This window comes from Fundulus heteroclitus, chromosome 18, assembly GCF_011125445.2.
Source record: "Fundulus heteroclitus isolate FHET01 chromosome 18, MU-UCD_Fhet_4.1, whole genome shotgun sequence".
Lineage (NCBI taxonomy): Eukaryota > Metazoa > Chordata > Actinopteri > Cyprinodontiformes > Fundulidae > Fundulus > Fundulus heteroclitus.
Genome location: NC_046378.1, coordinates 30,141,946 through 30,165,377, shown reverse-complemented (window position 1 = coordinate 30,165,377; position 23,432 = coordinate 30,141,946). Strand labels below are relative to the sequence as shown.

General features: G+C 38.8%; 1 protein-coding gene across 10 annotated transcripts in view; it reads right to left on the bottom strand.

Moving 5' to 3' along the window:
* robo1 (roundabout, axon guidance receptor, homolog 1 (Drosophila)) overlaps window positions 1-23,432 on the bottom strand; it is a 494,194-nt gene that overhangs the window by 10,162 nt on the left and 460,600 nt on the right. For 8 of the 10 annotated variants that reach the window (XM_036149998.1, XM_036149997.1, XM_036150000.1 and 5 more), the window contains 9 exons: window positions 20,021-20,047; window positions 17,119-17,161; window positions 14,307-14,461; window positions 8,507-8,890; window positions 7,779-7,895; window positions 4,606-4,750; window positions 3,452-3,682; window positions 1,247-1,746; window positions 1,000-1,161 (listed from right to left, as the gene is read on the bottom strand). In XM_036149998.1, the coding sequence (XP_036005891.1) occupies window positions 1,000-1,161; window positions 1,247-1,746; window positions 3,452-3,682; window positions 4,606-4,750; window positions 7,779-7,895; window positions 8,507-8,890; window positions 14,307-14,461; window positions 17,119-17,161; window positions 20,021-20,047 (1,764 nt within the window). The remainder of the gene's footprint in view (window positions 1-999; window positions 1,162-1,246; window positions 1,747-3,451; window positions 3,683-4,605; window positions 4,751-7,778; window positions 7,896-8,506; window positions 8,891-14,306; window positions 14,462-17,118; window positions 17,162-20,020; window positions 20,048-23,432) is intronic. The other 2 variants (XM_036150001.1, XM_036150003.1) reach the window with 2 other exon arrangements.

The following is a 23,432-nucleotide window of genomic DNA, read 5'->3' as shown; positions in this document are numbered from 1 at the left end:
AAAGATATTACATCGGCGGTCTCATCATGATTCAGGTGACCAAGTTCTCCACTCACACCAAGCAATAGCTTCTAATGACCCAGGACAGTTCTGTCTTATCTTGAATATACTGGTGAAGATTCTCAGTCATCCAGGTCATGGTCATTCCAAACATTTCAAACCAAACAGGACCCTCAGACAGAAGCTGGTGCATCCTAAGGACAAAACACCCAAACCTAAGATGAGCGGAGTGGTGTGTGCGGTTCAGTGCAGTGAGGAATGTTCTGATCTTTATATTGGAGAAACCAAACAACCTCTCCACAGACGCATGGCTCAACACAGGAGAACTACCTCCACAGGGCAAGACTCTGCTGTCCACCTACACCTTAAGGACAAAGGACACTCTTTTAAGGACAAAAATGTTCACATTTTGGACAAAGAAGACAGATGGTTTGAAAGGGGCGTGAAGGAAGCCATTTACGTTGAGAGAAAAAACAACCTTAAACAGAGGAGGAAGACTTAGGTTTTAACTCTCAAAAACTATTCCTTCCAATTATCACCTCAATCCTCACCTCCACACGAGTGATCAAAACATCGCTCTTGTAAGCCAGGCCAATAACGACCCTAACGACTCCCCATTGCAGAGGCATGGACCAGTTTCGGTTTAATTTGCAGGCCAACAATGACCTTAACGGCTCCCCATTACTAAGGGGTGGACCTGTTTCGGTTCAATTTGCATGTTATCTAAACCATTATGAGGCCTTTGTTAGGCAATACTATAAAGCTTGGAACTTCACACTACTCCGGACATTTTGAAAGCGTTCCGGATGGGAAGCAAAACGTCTTCAATCTTACGAAATAAGTCCAGCTGTTTTGTCTTTTTACCTTTTTTGGAATATCTTTAATATAGTAATTAGGTAGGAATCTATTTTACAGAAAATATTCTGAAGCAGGTCTGTTTGTTTTTAGGTTTTGTTTAGTTTTTTTTTTAATCTGAGGTACATATACATTTTTATGTACCTTCATTAAAGGCCTCACGTCGCTGGCTGCCTGGATGTCCTGCAGGATGCTGTTTTTGCCTTTTTGGAGGCCTCCTGTGAATAGCTGCCATACTCATATTACTATCTGTAGACACTGGGCTGCCAGGACGATGGCCTGAGTGGTTTATTTGGTATTTTCGCACTGAGAAAAGAAACAGAGCAATGCATTTTTAGACTAATATTAAATTTCTTACATCAATGGCTCCTGTCAAAGTAGCTGAATTTACCTGAAGCTCCTCCTGCTTCCTGGCCTTGTGGATTGGGGTACTTTGCCACCCTGAGCCCTGAATACTCTGCAGCTGCAGCAACCGCTTGAGCAAAGTCTGCGTCTGTGAAGAAGGAGCCATCCGATGAACTGACTGCGCTCGACCTCCCCGAGGAGACATTATCCTCCTCAGAGGCAGACCCCCAGCCGTTGATCATAGAGCCCGTCACGGAGCTCTCCAGGTCGCCCATGCTGGACGCAGGCGTCTGTTCGAGGCCTCGTAGTAGCAACCTCCGTGCGTGCATCTGGGGGTGGTGAGAGTGGGTGTGGGGGTGGGTGTGGTGGTAATGCATCTTAGCCACTTCCGCATCTGTTTCATCACCATCCTCCTCCTCCTCCTCTTCTAATATATCGTCCTCCTCCTGACCGTCAGTGTCCAAAGGCAGGGGGCTGCTGATGTAGCCATATGTGTGTGAGGGGGAGAGGGGCCTTGAAGGGTGTTGAGGGCTCACACCATGGTGTCTAAAGTAAGTGGGGGAAAAAAAAAACATTCTTTGTCTCAGCATTTGATCATTTGTGAAACATTTTGTAGTATTTAAGCATGGGGTAGGTTTTTTCCTGTTGTAAATGAAGTTGTGTGCTTTTCTTTACTTTGAAAAGAATTATATGAAAAATTAGCTATATCTGTGAAATCAAGAACACTAGAAAAAGGTAGAAAAGCACCCAGAAATCTGTTGCTGATAGAACTCAGCAGATTTGTGGCTGTACTGGTACTGACCTGTAAACGGCTGCTACACTGCAACAAGGCAACTAAAAGTATGTAACGTTTTCTTGAAAATGAGTGTATTCTTCCTTGATGTGAGCAGGTAAATTTGCCAATTTAAGAAGATTTTTGCACTCAAAATAAGAACAGTTCATCTCATCTTATTTCATATGCAGGATATCTAATTATCGTATTTTAAGGATAAAAATACTCATCCCATTGGCAAATAGTCCTATTTAGCTGTGCAAATCAAGGAAAATATACAAATTTTAAGAAAATTTTATTTACTTTTAATTCCCTTTTTGCAGTGTATGAAACTCGGCTAGATAGTTGGCAATGTCGCCAGTCTTTTGGCGCACTATGGAAATCCGTTAAGGTTAAGGATCTTCATTGCACAGTTTATACAAAGGTGACTGACTTTTTAATTTGGTAAAGCTAACTGTGCTAATCATGATACCATTTTTTCTCATTTTATACATTTTATATATTAATAATTTTTTTCTTTGATACTAAAAAGAATGTAAGCCCTGTAATCATTCAACTTTGTTTTAAAATAGCTACTAATGTTAAATACGCTTTTTGTTATGATTATATGGTTTAAAATGTTAATTTAATTATAAATGTCTCTTTATTTTAAAGTATAGTTATTAACACTATAGTTATTTGCTAAATATTGTCTGTTTTAAAATAACCTTATTTTGCAAAATTTGCTTGTCTTTCTTATAGAACATAATTAGTACTAATCCCACTAATTTTGCCATTTATTAATGTAGGATCATTTAAAAAACTGTTCAGTGTGAATTATCTAAAAAAAAATAAAAAATAAACTAGTTTAAACACAGTTTATTACTGTGAACTTCGCCTCTGCTCCTAAGAGAAAGCAGGGAAGACAGAAAAAAAAATATTTATAATGTTGTTATAGTTATTCAAGAGAAATCCTAGTAGGACGAAAACAATTTGACAGCTTAGAACCGCATAAAATCTACACCAGAAATATATGAATCTTTAACATAAACATTTATAGCTACACTACAGATGCTAGATTATCTTACAAAGACTTCTACATTTATATTAATGTTCATCAATAATAGGAATTTTGCTGCTAACAACTTCAATGCTGCACATCAACATTATCTATTGGATATATAATAAACTGAATTTATTTCGGACATCCTTCTGGTTTATTTTAAACACTTTTCTTCCAGCCCGGAAGTGAATTGTAACAAATGACTTGCCAGAAGGTAAGAAATCATCCCAAAGGCCAGAATGTCTTCTGACAAATGGCTGACAGCGCAATGCAATATACAAAATCTAGAGTTAATGGACTAAATCATGACAAACTACTATGAATTTTAAATATACTAGATGGATCCACAAAATAATGTTATCTGAACTCCAGCATACTGTATAACTGTTCTTTTTTAGAAACCCATCACGTTATACACTGATGTTATGCAGGGATACCTGCGTTCATGGCTGTCAGGTGCATCCTGCAGCATCGGTTGCATCTCCTCTTGGGGGGAGGGGGTGAGAGTCGCCGTGGACTGGTGGCTGTAGGATACAGCAGCCGGGGAAGAGGCTGCCCCACGTACGGGAGGAGTCGGACCCCTCTCCATCTCCTCTTCCTCCTCCAGCTCATCAGGCTGCAGGTACATGTGAGAGGGGGGCATGGGGCACTGCATGTCATGATCACAGCTGCCAGAAGACATAAACAAGGCGTGTTAGTCTGCAGTCCTTGACTGCATATCCGTCAAGGAAAACATCCTTTTATCCACATACCGCAGCTAAATTTCCATACCATCCTTCTCACGAGCATTGATATAAACCCAGCTCTTATAGACAAAAACTTGTCGGGCAAATACTCGCGGTGGATGCAAGAAACATGCTAAAACAGACCAGAGATGTACAGGAAACGTATGTAGGCACGGGCATATGGTAGTCTTCTCTTTAATTGGCTCTCATCAGTGCATAGCTGATCAAAATCACAATGTTATCCTTTTCTGATCAGTAAATGCATTATAGCTAGGTCCAATCAAGTTGTGCTCACAAGGACACTTCAGTGTTTAATTGTTACTGAGACATGAAGGCTGAAATTTTGCTAATTTCAGTATCACATGTAAAAACAATGACCGAGGAAATGGTGCATATTTTAGTCAAATAGTTCAGACTTTTAAGTAATAAGTTAATAACTTTGACCTAAACTAGTACTAACTTAATATATCTTGAATGAGCTAAATATACGCTGATTTGATGACCCACATTAACTCAAGTCAATGAATGTTCCACTAAACGAGATGATGTACATGGGTTCATGGTGGTGAATTCACTTTGTAAAATACGCTCTATTATGTGATGAAGGAGCTGATAGTAGATAACAGAATCAAAAACATTTTGTAAACAAGCAATGAACTGTTTTCAGGAGAGATTTTTGTTGCTGGGTTGTTTGAATGAGTTGACCCAAAGTTGAAAGGGCAAATTTAGTTAAATATGACTCTTAAAGATAAATTAAGCTAAGTTTTAGAAGCGATCACAAACCTGCAACAAATCTCTAAATGACGATTTTCCAAAAAAAAAAAAAAAAAGACCGATAAACGAACTTGTAATTTCTGTCGTTTTACCTTTCCTCCATAGAAAGCGTGTACTCCTCTGTGTTTCGCATTGGGGCTGGGTTTGCAGGGGGAGGAGGGAGAAGGTCAGCCCAATTCATTGTGCTTTGTTTGGAGATTTTGGGGGTGCGTATTCCCTTCTTATGACCCTGACTCCCTGCTCAGGAAAAAAAAAAAAAACAAGGACACAACAAAACATCAGAGACACATACTCAAATTGCTATCAATTAAAAAATAAACCACAAGGTGATGATAAATATTGACAGTAGATGAAGAAAAAATCCAGGCTGTACAGTAAAAACCAGCTTGTATGTGCATATTCTCAGTTATCCTGGTCATCACAACAGCAAACAGGCTTAAATCAGAGGCAAACGGACATTCGCTCAGTTCTTTCTGATAACGTGGTGACAGCCACCAGAACTGACAAAGGATAGGTGTCGAAACGTTTTCAGAAAGAACTGAGCGAAAGTCCGGTTGCCTCCGATTTAAGCCTAAATCCCAGCTGTTTCCCCTCTAAGAAGTTTAAGCTGGTAATAGGAGAAAAGGTATGAAGAAAACTGCAGAAATGGGTCCAATTAAAGGCCAGCTATTAAAATTGTGAACCAATGAGCTGTGATGTTCAAGGAGCACTAAGGGCCTCTTCCTAATGGTTTGAACTTCAAATGTAATATCAGAATGGATACATGGCATTAGGGTGGCAGTGTTGCATGCCGTCTGCACCGTGTAATCATTTGTCCTTGTCCACGGACACACTGAGAACTTGATGCAGTTAGGCTGCCCCACCATGGAAGGCAAAGCCATTAACAGGATAAATACTACATAAGCAAGGACAAATAAACAGATGCTTACTATGAATACGGAACAAGATTCAGAAATGCAAAATTAAAATGTCCCTCTATCTACTTTCCTTTAAACATTCTTTGATAATGGTGCGTCCAAAAAAAATTATAAAGCCTGTTTGTCGTAGAGCTGCTGTCTTCGCTTAGAAGAACTGGCATTACTTTATTACTCATTTACAATATAATTTTTCCTTTATTACAGATTTCCCTAAATATTGCAGGTAAATTATTCTCATTAAAACCTAACTCAAAAAATAAACTTCTTAACCAATCACTTAATCTGGGTGGCATTAAACTGGCCTCTGGTAATAAAGTAAAAAATCTTGGTGTTATTTTTGACCAAGACATGTCATTTAAATCCCATATTAAACAGGTTTCCAGAGTTTCCTTTTTTCACCTCCGGAATATCGCCAAAATTAGAAACATTCTGTCCAGGAGTGATGCTGAAAAACTGGTCCATGCATTTGTTACTTCAAGGCTGGACTATTGTAATTCTTTACTATCAGGAATTCCACAAAATGCAGTTCAAAGCCTTCAGCTGATCCAAAATGCTGCAGCAAGAGTTCTGATGAAAATCAACAAGAGGGATCATATTTCTCCAATTTTAGCTTCCCTTCATTGGCTTCCTGTTAAATCAAGAATAGAATTTAAAATTCTTCTTCTAACGTATAAAGCCCTTCATAATCAAACTCCATCATATATCAGAGCTCTGATTACCCCGTATGTTCCTAACAGAGCACTTCGCTCTCAGACCGCAGGTCTGCTGGTGGTTCCTAGAGTCTCTAAAAGTAGAATGGGAGGCAGATCCTTTAGCTATCAGGCTCCTCTCCTGTGGAACCAACTCCCAGTTTTGGTCCGTGAGGCAGACACCCTGTCTACTTTTAAGACTAGGCTTAAAACTTTTCTTTTTGACAAAAATTATAACTAGTGACTCATGTTACTCTCAGCCACCTTTATAGTTTTACTGCTATAGGCTTAGGTTACTGGAGTATATCAGGATCTAATTTTCTCACTATATTGAGTTCTACTGTTCTTCAATTATGCATTATGTGTTGTCATTTCTGCTTTAACTTTCTGTTCTCTCTCTTTTCTCTTCATAGTAGGTACACCTGGTCTGGCGTTCTGTTAACTGTGACATCATCCAGAGAAGACGGCTCACCCACTACTACCATCTAATGTAGAACAGATTCCTGGATCAATGTGTGCTTCTGTGCTTTTTTGTCTCTCTTGTTGTGTCTCTGTTCTGTCTTCTGTAACCCCAGTCGGTCGAGGCAGATGACCGTTCATACTGAGCCCGGTTCTGCCGGAGGTTTTTTTTCCCGTTAATGGGTGGTTTTTCTTCCCACTGTCGCTTCATGCTTGCTCAGTATGAGGGATTGCAGCAAAGCCATGTACAATGCAGATGACTCTTCCTGTGGCTCTACGGTTCCCCAGGAGTGAATGCTGCTTGTCGGGACTTTGATGCAATCAACTGGTTTCCTTATATAGGACATTTTTGACCAATCTGTATAATCTGACCCAATCTGTATAATATGATTGAACTTGACTTTGTAAAGTGCCTTGAGATGACATGTTTCATGATTTGGCGCTATATAAATAAAATTGAATTGAATTGAATTGAACTTACATCTCAAACCAGGCAAAAAACTTGTTATAATAAGCTTGAAAAATAGAGTAATTATAGTATAATAACCTCAAAAGTGTCTCAATTGTGGCACTTTTCTTTGATGGTTAAAATAATGCCTGACTAAACTCTTCAACAAGCACCTATTAATGTGCTGTCTTTGACTTTGACAGCTGCACTCCCAGCAAATGAAGATTTGCGCAGCTGATTTTCTAGAATTAAAATCTTGAGTGTGCATCGCTTGGAAAACTGTATTACAGGCTGTGCAGAACATTAAGTTGATGTAACGATCTCAACTTTGCTAAAAATCTAAATGGTTGTCCCACTTCACAATATAAGTTACGGTGAAAGAGAGACTGGAGAATGTACTGGCTGCTGCAGCTCAGTCGGTGCGTATCATGTGACCCGCGCTATACAGAGCTGTTGCTGTAGAGAAGAATAGCTAAAACACCAGTAATTAAATTTAACATTTTTAGGCGATGATTGAATGAATAGATGAAGGCATGGATGATGCTCCAATGAATACAGTTTTTGTTAAAGTTACAACATTACCAAACACATGATTGATTTGATTAGCTTTGATTGATTTGATTAGCTTTAATGTAGTGTTGGGGGGAGAGGTGTGGCCATCTCCCAACACTAAAACAAGGTTGTTAAACATGTTTGACCTCTAAGAGCCCATACTGGAGCCAATCTTCTACTAAAAGCTCCATGCTTCTTACCGGAGGTGCTACTGCTGCCTCGGTCAGAGCTGTTGTAGGAGCCTCCGGTGTGGGTATCATGGGTCTGGTTGTAGGGGATGGTGGTGGGCATTGGACTGTCGCCTCCTCTGTAACGGTCTGTGGGTGGGGAGGGGGAGGGGGGATGCAATATATAGTAAGTTCAGTGATATTTTTTCTGAAAAGTAAAAAAAAAATAGCTACTTCAAGAATGAAATTATGATGCATTGCACCTAGTACAAAGACTTGGACATGACAAGAGGCATGCAGCTGACTATTTAAAATAAAAAATATGAACACATGCAACAAAACACCACAGTTATCCCTGTATCAGAGAGGTACAATAACCTGCTTATAGTTTGAGTCAGAGATTTTTGGTTTATCTTTTGCTTTGGTTTAAAAATCAAATGAGATAAACAATGAACATCTGCCCTCATAATAATACAAAGCCTACATACAAGCTTAGCTCCTATTTGGAGGCAAAAGAAAGGCACGGAGGATGATGGAGGAGTACACGAAAGATGTAGAGAAAAAGCAGGAGGAAATAGTGATGATGCCTGTATTCACTGAAAAAAAAGGACTGAGAGAAAGGGTGAATGAGCATGAAGCTGTTCCCCAGCCAGGCTGAAACAGCCAGAGGTGGAAAGAACAGTAGGGAAAGTCAAGTGGAGGACAACGAGGCTCGAAGATGATTTCTGCAGCCATTGCTGCTGGATATTCCACACACTCACCCTTATTCAGTTTGTTTTGTTCCAAGATGTTATACTGAAGCTGGGAGCCCATTTCCTGTTTCTGCTGGACCGCGGGAGGTTTCCAGCAGTGCTTCTCATTTACTTCCCCTCCACTCCCAAGTCCACCTCCGCTCCCACCGGTCCCTCTGTCTGAGTTCATGTTGTTGCTCATGATGGCAGACTGGATGAGCTGTGTGGTGGCGTAAGGCGTCGGCTGGCCTCCCGGACCGACAAAGCGGCCGTCTTTCAGGTTTGGGCTGTTAAATGTCTTCATCTCATTGATCTTGTTGGACAGGTCTACGTCTCCGTAGACTCCTGAGTCTGGCACCATGAGGTTGGTCTGCTTGTTATCCATCTGGCTGCTATAATTGGCGATACAGTCGGCTGAGGAACATGAGGAGGGTATTTAAGTCAGTCTTTTCTATATTGCCGATCAGCTTAGTTGCAGTGAGCCAGCTTGGTAAAGATTTTACACAGTCTGATCTGACGGGTTCAGTCACTTATCTGCTATAGAGCTGAACGACTTATTGTACTTGAACACAACACATACTACTTTTTAGCCATTTGAACATTTCTCTCCACCCTACTGTTTGACGATTCAGTTTTGTTTGCAAAAGACTTCCCAAATTTGCAGGTGCATCTCAGTAATTTAGATCAGCATCACATTTATAATTTCTTTTGAACATAAATTTGAACATACATTAATTGTCGAGTGATATATTTCAGGCATCTGTTTGTTTTGTTTTTTTATCATAGCGTGCAGCTAATAAAAACCAAAACTTTGGTTTTGCAGAAATTTGAAATACTACATGCTGTTTGACTAACTAAACAATTACTTTAATACCTTGTGGCCAATACAATCATGGGGAATACTGCTGACTTGACAGTTGTCCAGCAGACAGTTATCAACACCCTTCACAAGGAAGGTATGCCAAATTGTGGCTGCTGGAATGTGGCTGTTCAGAGTGCTATATCCAAGCATATTGAAGAATATTAACAAACAGTTAAATGCAAGGAAACAACAGCCATTAAAGAGTTCAAGAGCCATTGCTTAAAGTCTAGATGTATCAAGGCATGGCCCACGACTGTAACCTTCTATATGTTAAGTGTCTTATCCGAACTAAAAATAGGACTTGGCTGTTGTTCTGTCATCCAAAGCCCCTTTTTTTCAGATTAATGTAAACTTTGTATTTCATTTGGAAACCCTAACCCTATTCAAACCGCTTGACGCCCAGGGCAAGTTTCCACAGTCAGTAAGATTCGGAGAGCCCTGTTATCTGATGCCGTTCATTCATTGTGTTTTCTCAAGCTAGGCACAGCCATCTACCAAACAGTCTTGGAACACCTCAAGCTTTACAGAGATGCTGATTTTATTTTTTTCCAACAAGATTTGTTACCCACTCCGCCAAAACTAGCCATATCTGCTTTAATGACCGTGGAATCACTGTACTTTACAGGCAAACTAAGCTGTCGTTACCTAAACTGCACTGAATACGTAGGAGGATTGTGAAGAGGAAGGGGAGACACAACAGAGCCAACAATAAAGTCAAAGCTGAAGGTATCCATGAAGGCAACTTAGGCTTCCATTTCACCTCAGCAAAGCAACAGGCTGACCAACTCCATGCCACATGCTGCGTAGATGCAGTAATTCATGCAAAATGATCTCTGACCAAGTTTTGAGCGCATATCATGTCCAGTGCACATACATGCTTTTCACTAGGCCAAAATGAATGTATTAAAAATATTTAGTTTTTTTTATTGGGTCTACTATTTTCTTTATTTTGATTAAACCAAATTCTCAGGCTTTTATTAGCTGAAATCAGAGTATTAAAGCTTTGCTTTATAAAGTTTAATCACTAAAACCTTTCTTTTCCAATGGAACTGTGATTTTATTGAGATGTACCTGTGGTTAGCTGCCTGTGGAGCTGCACCTTTTTTTGCTTAGTCTCAGTCTCACTAATGACTCAGTGTGGGCGTCATCTCTGTTCTTTCCCATCTGACGATGGAAGCATCTTCACTCATTGAGAAGGACAGAGAGACATGTCTGTATCAAAGACACGGAACGAGGCGCGCAGTAAAAGCACAGCTTCACTGACAGATCCAATTTTCCCTGGCTCATAAAATATTCAAATCCTCCAGCAGATCTGAGACCCAGCCGTGCGGTAAATACCAGAGACGGCCATAGGTACACGTGGCTCGTGCCGCGCGCCTCACATTTCAGCTGCATAGAGCTGATCAACACTTCAAAGGCTGACGTGTGAAAGCGCCCCTATGGCTGAGATAAAGGGACATTAACTCTGATTTCTTTGCTCTGTCACCTAGTCAGTGATCCTCTTAATGTTCGGAGTTTAGTTTTGGCACACACACAAAGCATGCGTCTGGCAAGCTCCTTCGTGTCATACAGCGGGGCGTCATGTGAGCGAGCGAGGGCTGCCGTTTGCCTGTTATTCCCTGTTAAACATCGCACACTTTGTTCAACCTCTGAAGGGTGATTAGCACAAAGAAAAACTAAACTTGACTATTAAGTCTGCAAAATGAATTATTAATCCTCGCTGGGAGAGGTTTGAAGTCAGGAGGAACTATTGAGCGGCTGGATGTATATTGGGTCGAACAGCTGGACAGGAATTATGTGCTGCTATTAAAGCCACAGCCCCACGAGCATAATTTAGAACATAAAACATTTTATTGCAGTCCAAGTTTCCACTGACAGGGTTGTTGGTGATGGCTGAAAACTATTAACATTAAGCCCTGCCGTCCAGGCTAAAGCTCTCGGCTGCATTATGCTATATAGGTCACTGTTCTCCAAATAGTCTATACCAGCCGTGTAAAGCAATCTGAAGAAAATGTGCCTCCCTTCTTTTCCGGAAAAGTGCCGCATAAACTAAAATAGCACCTGATGTTATTCTATAAGAGCCTTTTCCCCCCTCTACTCTACCTTGATCTCATTCACACTGTACTCCAACCCATGTTTAGCAAGAAACCAGCCGAATCCCATGTTACTCATTCTTCCTCTCTTTCGTAGTCATAAAAGTAATAGCTGAGGATTTTTTTGTTAATTAAAAAGCTTATCAGCAGTCAATGTATTAGATAACTCTCAGGTTTACTTCATTTAAGTTCAGATTAATTGGACTCAGAGGTTGAATTTAGCAGAACATCTAAAGTTTTGGGGTCAGAGTAACTGATCTAAATACAGCAATGTAAAAAGCATTAACAACAAAAATACAGTAGTTAAATGAATGTGCTGCTATAGCTATTTGCACTTCTTTAGTGTTCTGTTAAGAGTGGCTGTTTCCCATAAAAAAGACTATTGGTGGTGCACTACCTCTGACCGTTTTCTGAGTAGCACATTATTGGCTTCTGTATAAATAACTGTCCAACGTTAGCGTAGTTTTAAAGGTTCAGAGAAACAGCATTCACATAAACTGCAATTATGTTTTTTTTTTAAGACTGGCATTGATTTAAGTTGGTAGAAGTTGCTTTGGTCTTGGCCCCTCTCGGACTAGCTGCTAGCTTCAGTCTCCAAGGCCAAGTCGTCTGGATTTACAGCAGGATAATTATCTACTGCAAGGAAAATATTGAGCTTTTATAACCCTTCACCAAAACCTCCTTTTAAAGACCTTAAACTGTCTTTTTAACCCAACATTTCTAAGGGTTAGGGCATTCCAGTTGTTTACATGGAGTATGGTCAGGTCTAATGTTTTCTGGGTCTAAGAACTGAGAACACTCTCAGGAGAACAGTTGGAAAGTTGTGCTCGAAAATCCAGTCGCAAATATAAATATTTCCTTGGTTAAGATTATTTAATAGCATAAGATATTGCAATGCCTAGCTTGAAGTCTACTGATATATATCATTTTTGTATCACTGTGAGTAATCTGTAATAAGCATAGAAATAGTGACCATAAAAAATCCCTATTTGAAAGTATTTCACAATTATGATTAACAATACTAACATAACTATTGTAATTTTCACACTGATGTATTTTGCTTTATATACTTTTCAGTTCTTCTTAATAAGCTAAAATATAAAACAAGAATGTCTAGTTTGTTGCATTACCCTAATTTAAAATAAATATAGAAGGTATAATTTTTCAAATTTACATATACCTGCAGTCAGAATAAGCATCAGTATGCTTCAAATTTGAATATTACTACACCTAAAATCTGCGACTTTGAGACAACTACATACAACAAAGTATAATTCCTGTTTTTACATGTAAAATCTGTGTAAGAAAAAAAAAACAGATTTGTGGGCGTGCTTTCCAACACTTTGCAGAATTCATGAGATTGTTTTTTTTTTTTGTAGTAATTTTTTGGAAGAGAAATTTCCAAAACAACTAAGTGTGATGTAGCACTAATAAGAAGCAACAGCCAAATTGGATAAGCTGAAGTGCATTCATCTATGCTTTATCTAGAAACTTCTCCAAAGAAGTGTGGTGGAAAAAAAACTATCTAATCTAACTCAACCATGCTGATCAACACTGGTGGGTCTTGCTAGTAAATATGCTCATTGAATAAGCTAACTACCACCAAATAAACAATGGAAGATTAAGCATTTCTCTGAATTTTGTTTTCTTTAAACACTATAGCAACATACTAAAATGGTGTATGGTAGATTAAATCAGGTAAAAATTGCCAGAAGCACGAATAAGCAGCGTGTTTACTGCAGCTATCACTGAATTCTACATGCAGGGCATCCTTGTGGGAACGGGGCTGGTATGAATATTCTGACTTTCCCACTTGGAATCCCTGTTCTGTGAGTTTTTCTAACTTCTAACTTGCGAAGTTCAACTTCAGAGTAAAGACAAAACTCAAATTAACCAATCATGCATTGCCAATAGATAACAGCAATTATTTCCCTAATTTCTAACGATGAAATAAAATCAAACTGAAAAGCCCAAACCCCTATGTTATACTGTTTTAAAATGTATGCCAGTGTGTTGATGCATGGAAACCTTTGTATGTACTGTGACTGCACTTCTTACATAATGGTTGAGAACCATTGCACTAGGGTCTATTTGGCATTATTTATGTATTTTAAAAAAAAAAAAAAAGCAGAAATAATAATGCATGCGTACTGCTGGATTTATAACTATTTACACCACATATGGGCAGATTAAATCTGAACTGATGCTGTATTAGCTTCTCGAAGGAGTGTCCCACTACTCAAAGGAATATTTTAATCACAACCTAAATGGAGGTGCCAGGGCAACCCTACCATAGCGGGGGAAGGATAACCCTAGCAAATGGGATTCAGCCTAATTCTATCCCCTTCTTTCTGCTGATCCAGATGCCCCCTTCTCCCTCCATCATTCCCTCCTTCCCTGCTTCTGGACACCGTCTGCAGGCCAGCTCTGACCTCCTCGGCTGCTGCACATTTCCTAAACAACTGAGCACTTAGGGGAAATTACATTACCGGCTATAACAACTGTATGGAAATCAGCAGAGCAATTTGATTAGCAAGAGAGTAGAGCTATAAGCCTTGCTCAGTATACTCCTTTTATTTCCTGCCTAAAACAGCTCCACACTAACCTCAGATAAATCAAACGCACAACGCACATGCTCACTGCTCTCCTGGCTGTATTTCTTGCGGAAACCTACAGAAGGTAGAGATGCACACACCGACTCTCCAGGGATCTAACCTAGATATCGGATTGTGGTTCCCTTTTTCACTGCACATTCCCCCAGCGCCTACATTTCTTATCGCCAAAACTATTTTGTCAACGCCGGCACCATTTCCGTTGAGAGGACGCTTTTATTTTTGCTCGCTCCCCGCATACAAGGGGCTGGATATTGACGTACCTGGCCGGCTGTACGTTGCCAGGTTGCTGTCGCTGTTGCCGTTGCCCGCGGTGCAGCAGTTGATGCTGCAGTCGTTGTGGTTGGAGCAGGAGTTGGGCCACGTGTCGGCTAGCCAGGGTTGAGTGGCAGAGTCACCCATGTTTAGCAAACCGGGCCTGTGAAAGAAAACCAAATGTTTAACAATAGTGACAGACAAAGCCGACACCACAATGAAATTCATCGGAATGAACCGAAGCACCCGCAGAAACAGAAGATTATGGTGGAGTTTATTTATCCATCTGAGAAGTGGAAAACTAAGAAATCCGGCTTTAGTAGTTTTTGCCTTTTGGCCAAACGCGCACTGAGAGAACACATTAGGAGGGGGGGAAAAAGAAAAAAAAAAACAAGCCCAGCTAAATAGATTGTGTTTGCTTGACTCGACCAGAGCCGACAACACTTTCTCTGAGCCCCCCTGAGCATTAGCGATTCGCTTGGATTAGACAGCCAGATAAAATTCACTCCAAATGTTGCGAAATGCACATCCTGAGTAGTCGGTGAACCACAAGCACACGGATAGATTCCATGGTGTCAAATAATATCTCTTTCATTCGAAATGGTTCACTGGCTGAACAGAAGGCAAAAGAAGAAACTTTTTTTCCCCCTCTGTCTTTCTTGATGTTTTTTGAGCTTCTATCAAACATTTCATACGATACAGATGCAATTCAGCAAATTACGAAACCATTGAAAAGTAGTTTTTGTTCATTAGCGTGACATATTTCAAGCCATTGTTTCTTTTAGTTGGATTGTTACGGCTTAAAGGCAATGAAAACCCAAAATGAAGCTTACTGGTAAATTAAAATATTATGTAGGTCCAGTTAACTAAAATATATTTAATACAAAGAAAGTTGTATTATAGACAAAACAATCATAGGCAAGACTGATGATTTGACAGTTGTCCTGCAGAAATTCACATCCACAAAAAGGGTAAACCACAGAAGGCTTTTATTAACTGAGCTGAATGTTCAGGGATATTAATGAAGAGAAATGTGTAGTTAGAAAAGTAGGATGACCACAGTCTTGAAAGCCAATTTAGGAGTTTTTTTTTTTGTTTAATAGATTTTATATAATTTAAAATTTTTCTGATAAACTAAAGTAAGTGAAATGAGTTTCAAAGTTATATTGTTGACATGTTAGTGGCATAACAAAAATAACCCTTGTCTGGAATACATATACATGTTGGTCCTCCTGAAGCACCGACTTCATCAACAGTCTGTGCCTTGTAAATTACCCCCCCCCCCAAGTATTGAACGCGCTTTGCTTCTTAATCCTCATTTGTTTTCTTTTTACCCAGATTTTTTTCTTTTTACTAAACCTTCCATTATTATGCTTTAACACAGCACACTGAAAAGGCAAAATCTTTAGCAACGACCTTTTAACTGGTTACCCCCCATTTGGTGAATGTCAGTGACTGTCTGCTGAACAATTAAGTCATCAGTCTTTTCAGTGATTGATTGGGCCATAATGTACAGTTTGTGGCTAAGAAAATAATGTTATATTTCCTTTGAACTATGCAAGACTCTAATTTTCAGAGAAACACAATTTTAAGTTTCCAAACCGTAATCATCGAAAATTTTAGAAATAACTCCTTCATAGATATCGCTCTGTGTGTAATACACTTTTATAATATGCAAATAACTTTTTCAATTACATTTTTGAAATTTTTTTTCAATGTGTACTTGTACGCGATCACTTAACGGGACTCAACAGTACCACCTGACCTGTAGCCAGATGTTTAGTCTAGAAAGAGAACACAACACATTGTCTCTCTGTTGCTGATTAAATGGCTCAATCTAGCATACAAAGACAAGACAGTCCACTTTAGCAGGGCCACATATTGCTTTGGTATTCAAATCTGAGCAGAGAGATTCCCGGCCCCTAATATCCCAGCACCGGCTTAGCGTTGAATTGCATTTCCTCACTCTGTCCTAAATGACTCATTTCTTGGATTCATTTTGGGTAATGAACACATTTGTCTTGTACAGCCAAATACAATCTCACAATAGCTCCTCAATCACCCCAGCGGTTCAGTGTTGATATCGAACGACCATTGTTTTCATGCAGAGCTGACACAGCCTCACTGCATATGGGATTCAATCATACAACTGGGTAATGTAATGAATATAGATTTACTGTTGATGGCTTCAAGCTAACTATTCATTAACACATGAACAACACACACACACACACGCGCATTTATGGCGCAGCATTAAGTACATTCTGTACTTCGCTCAGAAAACGGCTAATAATTGAATGCATATTTTCTCCTTTTGTCTGCTTTTCCCGTTTACCAGCAATATGGCTATGCCAAAGGCTATCTAATGGATTTATAAATTAATTTTGGTGGTGCTAATACTAGTAGGGCTCACTGTTTATGCACAACACCCTACCCCACTGTATGGGAAGGTGTGGTTTGTAGCCTGTGCAGGCATAGCCATCAAAGTTTTATGGTGACGCTATGGCACAGCCTTGTGGTTGCATGTTGTTCTTCAGCATATGTGATAGGGATGGGCTACTGGCAGGCAGCATGGCTCTTTGTTCCTGTAGTAATACAACACACATTGTGCACCTACTTACGCCTCTTGCTATGCGCTGCTTTAGAAAAGGCACAGCTCTCCCCCTAGTGTTTGTGAAATAAAAGTACAAATGCCCAACCCTTTTATTCACTTGTCGTTTTAAAAAATAAAAAAGGAGACATTTATTAAAATATAAACATAGTCAATAATTTATGATTATGCAGTAGCCTTCTAAAAGAAATACACAAAATTTACTTTACCTTCCAGCACTGGTGACTCCTTCTCCGCCCCTCTGATATGCCACTGAAAACAGAGACAACAATGAGTTTGCAGTACACTTTCATAGAAATAAAACTGCCTCACTGAAGTAAATACCAATTTATTCACAGACTTTTTAGTCTAAGCATCTCATTTGCACTTTAACTGATAGACAAGGTATAATTGTGTAGTGAAAGGAGGATGATACACGCTTTCAATATATATATATATATATATATATATATACACACATATATATATATATATACACACACACATATATATATATACACACACATATATATATATACACACACACACATATATATATATATATATATATATATATATATATATATATATACACACACACACATATATATATATATACACACATATATATATACACACACACACATATATATATATATATATATATATATATATATATATATATATATATATATATATATATATATATATATATATATATATATATATATATATCCGCAGGTCTTTTGGGTTTTTGTCTCCATCAAATAGGCAATTCTATAGACTTTTTTTGTCTGTTCCTTGCAAAATTGCTCAAAAAGTGAGTTTGGATAGAGAGTGCCTGTAAGTATAAATTTTCAAATCTTGCCACATAATCTTACATTCAATTATAGACTTTAGATATGTATAAAACACTTTTAAGCTTTGTTTTTTTTTGCTTGAATTGTTTGTGTTGACCTGCGGGAGGGTAAACCTTTACCTCAGGTTTAAGTCTTTTGCAGCTTCGGACAGGTTTTTACCCAGGATCACCCTGTATTTAGCTCCATCCATTATCCCATCACCTCTGAATAGCTTCCCTGGCTAAGAAAAGCATCCCAACACCATGATGCTGCCACCCACACACTTTGCAGTGGAATTGTTGTGTTATGAGTAACATAACATTTTCTATACAGGCCAATAACTTTAATTACAGCCTAATCTGACCGGGGCCCCTACTTTGTCCCTAACATGGCTTGCAGCTCACTGTAAATGGAACTGGAATTCTGATTGGCCTTCTTTCAACAACAGTTTTATTTTAGCTGCTCTTCAGTAAAGCCACAGCAATTTGTGAAGAACAATAGTTGATAGGTCAGATTCTACCACCTGACCTTTGGATGTCTGCAGCTCCTCCAAAGTTGCCATGGAAGTCTTGACCGCCTCGCTTAACGCTCTCACAATAGCACCTCAATCTTACCCTGCTAGGTTTAAATTGATGAACATGTCTCGGTAGGTTTACAGTTGTAAAAACACTCCTACTTTTGGATAAAATATTGAATGATACGTAGTGAAACTTGAAAAACTTGGGATATTGTTTTTTTTTAACAAACTATGCTTTAATTTCCTCATGGACTTTACCTCTGACCTGTCTAACTGGGTTCTTTGTTCCTCATGATGCGGTTTGTTCACTAATGTTCTGCTGATATTAGTTTGAACATTACTTTTTCAAACAAACCGCTGTAACCTTCACAGAGCTTCTTTATTTAGCCTGTGATTTAACTATAGAGGTGCCACATCTGAACGAGTGCAACTGGTTGCGCTGAAATCAATTCAGTGGCATCAGACTAAAGGGGGCTACATACAAATACATGCAGACTTGTATTTCTCGAAAATAAAAACGTTGCATCATTTTCCTATCAGAATTATGAATTATGTCCTGTCAGAATTATTTGAAACATTGAGTAGGTCTATTAGGTGAAATCCTAATAAATGTATATTTACAAAGGAAATACATTTCAAAGTCAGCAAATGATGGGATGTGGGAATGTTTGCCTCATTTCAGCCGAGTCACACACATGAAGCCTCCAGAACAGCAGGAGAGGCTTATGAGGAACAGAAATATGGAGCTCTTGGGTTTTCCAGCTCAGGTCCTACATGTTTAAAGCTCCTCACGCTCCAAGTTGAACACTCTTAAGGAACTTTGAGCTGCTGGTGTGTAAAAGTGAGATAAACCTCCAACTTTAATTACAGACTCCACCCTGAGAGGAGAGGCAGTAGAAGAGGATGAGCCTAGGCTTGGTTTCGTTCATTCCCCGTCTTTTTTTTTTTTTTTTTTTCAAAAACAGAAAGTCTAGCTGGGGTTCTCTATATCCAAAGAAGGTATAAGGCTGTAGATTGAAATCAGCGTAGAACAGTGCACAGGTCTGTTTTTTTCTAAAACTGACAAACCTGATTATACAAGTGAGGAATGAATCTGACCCGAAAGATTCAAGATCTTTCAGGTCAGATCAAGAAACAAGCCTGCAGCTTGCCAACTGATTCTGCATGATTGCAACCCTTAAGGCAGATAAAAGCGCCAAATGCAACAGTAGCCAGATAGGAAAGAATGCACAGACAAGATCAACCAGCGTATCAACACAAACACACGTTGTCTCTTTGCTCTTCATTTCTCACTGCTGCGTCTTTTCATCTGTGCTCAGCCATGCCACGCCTCGGAAAGACAAAGAAAATTTTTCCCCAGTGGATTTTAGTCTGCGAGAGGACCACAAACACAAACTCGTATAGAAGGAAAGGATTATTTTTTTTATTATCTGCTTCACGCCACGTCACTTTGATTCACAGATAACCTCCTTAAGTCCGCTGTCTGTCTAAACGGTGCATCGGTACTGGGTCATTCTTTAAAATCCCTTCTAATGTTGCCAGCAGACCCTTTGATCAAGTTACTACTGGCCTTAATAGCCTCTTAGCAGAGTGGCGTCTTGATCTTTGGCGCAAAGTTCTGACACAACCTAAACACTGTGCACAACCTTTGCTTTTAAGCAACTCTGCAACTGTTTTTTTTTTATTTTAATGGTCGAAGATTAGTCAGTGATTTTTTTATAGCATCAATCAGATATGTCAGACATTAGCACATATTAAAAAAAAACAATTGCTTACCTGTTGGTGTGAATGTAAAAGATGGCACTGTTGGGGGAGGAAAAAAGAAAAATGTTAGTTCTTTAAAGCTTAAAAAACCAGAAAAATATATTGCAGAATAAAGAATCCTTTTACAACTAAACTCGGCCTTTGGTACGGTTTTCAAACCTGACTTGCATTCTTATAAGACTGATCCGTTGTGAATAAATCTATGTTCAAGCAGCAGCTGGTTTTAAACCTGACCTTCTCCGTCAAAAGCCTGCTCATTGTGGGTCACACACATGACAAATATATATGTGTATGTATATGTGTCTTTTTTCCTCTTCTAACATATCCACCAAGATGTTTGATTAAGAATATAAATAACCCCTTTTTTAATAAATAGATGTGTGACTGTTACTGCTTTCAAGGTGTTAACCATGGTTTTTCCAGGTTCTGGTTTCCAAATTGCTAAAATTGCAATGAGTGCCTCAGTGTTCAGACTGGCTGTGTAACAAAGTAACATGGCACTTCTCTAGGTTCACCTGTTGTGGAGCACTGTCAAATTACTAGGAAAATGTAGTGTCAGCCTTCACTCTTGTGAAGGTAATACTGTTTTAAGGTGATACTGTTTAAATTGGTAAGCCAAAAGGGATAGTGTCTATAAAGCAGCCTGGCTTCTCAAGCAAATAGCTTGAGTAATTAAACCAGTAATATCATTTATAATCTATTGTCTCTTCGTAGTATAGCGGGGTAACTCTTTGATACAGGGGAACTGGGATATAAACTCGGTTGCATCAGGAAGAGCCTCTGGTGTACAAACTGCCAAGTCTGTGTGCAAGTTGTAATGACTTGCAATGGCAATTCCTGAATAGGGGAGCAGCCAGAAGGGTTTTCTCTATTCTCCTTACTCTATTAATAATAGTATGGTAAAAGGGGATTCTATTCTGTGTGATTAGCATGCTTACTTGAAAACTAATGCTCAATGCAGGGAGTATATATTTAATAGTTTAAATAATGATTGAAAAAAATCCTGATTATTATAAAGCCTCAGAAATAAGAACATATACCCTTAAAGGTCCATAAACATATCCACCAACAGCTACTTAGACGCAATATTTTTTGGAGTTGGGTAAAACGCAGATAAAGGTTAAGGTCATACGGGTATAATCTAGTAATTCCGTTACTTTTTGTTGGATTCAAAACAAATACCCCTTTTTAAAAATATTTACATGACGTTTTATTTTTCCTCTTATGTGTTTAAAGTCCTTACAGAGGCTTTGAATGAAATCAGGTGGGCCATATAAGAGATTTCTGTCAAACAGCTTTTGTATAAAGATAACACCATGAAACTGCTGTTTGTGCTCAAGTAGGAATCTCGTGCCGGCCAAGAATTAATAATACACAAATTCTGGATGACTGCGATCATTTTTGCTTTGCTTTTCAAACAAAGAGCAAACAATGATGATGTCAGGACTGAGGTTTTTGTATCGGTGCACTAACCTGTTATCCAGCAAGTAAAGTTAAATCTGGGAATGTTAACGTTATCAACTTTAGTTTTGTCCCAAAAAAAATAATTCAAGAGGAACAATGCTGCTCCTGTGACATTTTTGGATGCTCAAATAATGACCTCATAGATTGACTGTGCCAACAAACATCCTCAAAACACAACAATCTTCTGTTTGAATCTCTCTTCCTGATGCTTAAACAAGTCTGAAGATATCAGCTGTCAGGTGGCTTTTATCTCTTTGATGAATGCCTTTGAAGGGGAGACATCGGCTACCCAAAACAGTCTGTGAGAAATGCAAACGTGACCGAAATACATAAATCAGGTCTCCTTTGTGAACCTGGGCTGGCTCATCACAAGATGTTTGTCTCAAGGCTAGAAGAACTTGCATGTTAGGCTCTGCTGTATTCATTAGTAACTGTATATCATATATATATAATTTGTTTTACATGAGCACCACAAAGTTTTAAAATTGAGTCTGGTAGAGAGAAATCTGACTGGTAACATGCCTGTCAAGAAAGATCTAACTATATCTTGATCAGTGGATAAACAAAGGTGCCAACAGGTTGCACTAATGCCAACACTCTTCAGTGCAGAAGTTGTTACTGACTGAAGAAGATTCAACATTTTTAGTATCAGTAAGTTTTATTTAAAACCATGTGAGTGAAAACACAAAATGTATTTTAAAAAAAATTAAAAGAAAATAGTATTTTTCCACAACATTTTGAGACATGTTTGCCTTTCTTTCACCAGGGGTAAGTGATTTAAAGCTCCTAACAGGAAAGCTGAATAAAATGAGTGTCTTTTTTTATTCTTTGAATGTTCAATGTATGTCTGTCTTGGAAAATGCTGGGTTTGGAAATGTTGGCAGCGCATTGGAAATCTGAGATAAGATAGGGACGTACATTATCTAAGAAAGACAGAGTTATGTTGACCATTACTATTAGTAACTGTGCTAATTACTAATATTGAGGTACTAAAGAATGTGGACTCTGTAAGCATTTTCAAAATACATTTTATTCTAATTTGCTCAGTTTCCTAATAATGTATTATTTTATTCCTTTTACAATACAATCACAAATTTTAACCAACCTTTTTTTGCTAATTGGTAATGTAAGATGCTAAAGAGTGGTTAAGATAAGAACTCCTCAATCATTTTGTCTTTTTGGTAAAATATCAGTAAATATCATGTTGCCTCCGATTTAAACTTATTTACATAAAATGGTGTTTTACTGATATTTTACAGACTGCTCTTCCTTACACAATGTATGATATTGTCTTATCCCTAAATATAAATAACTAATTACCATTTAAGGCAGGAAGGCAAAAAAAAAAAGTAAATGCTGTTCTTATACGTTTTCAATCATATCCAGCCAAATATATGTACTTGCAGGTCAAAGCTTCTTAAAACAGAGATCAGAAGTCAGCTACACTGTTCTGATGCAACTCCAGAAAAATATAAACAGTTTTTTCAAAACCGTTTAGATTTCAGCTTGGTGTGTTACTTATAACGCCATCCCCACATGCACACACATCCCAATCCCCCCCCCCCCCCTTTCACCCGAACTGCCGATCGTTGATTCATGTGGTTGCAAAAACATTCTTGGCTACCCATTCTAACAAAGAAGGTGGCCTTTTGTGGTCTGCGTGCATGAGGAGACAAGGAGGGACGATGAGAAGGGGAGCGTGTCTGCCTACTGTTTCCTGAAGAGCTCTTTCTTTTTCTTATCCGAATAAACATCAACATATAGAATCACAGAGGAACAAAGGGTAACCTCATTCTACATGCCCCGTTCCTTTCATGCTTGACCGCAGGTCATTACTGCACGCTGTAATCTTAGACATGAGTAAAAGCACGACAGTGCTAACCATTACAGCCCACACAAGTATCTGTACATGTGCGTAAAAGTTCAGGATATATTCACTGTGATGTGTGTTGCTTGACAT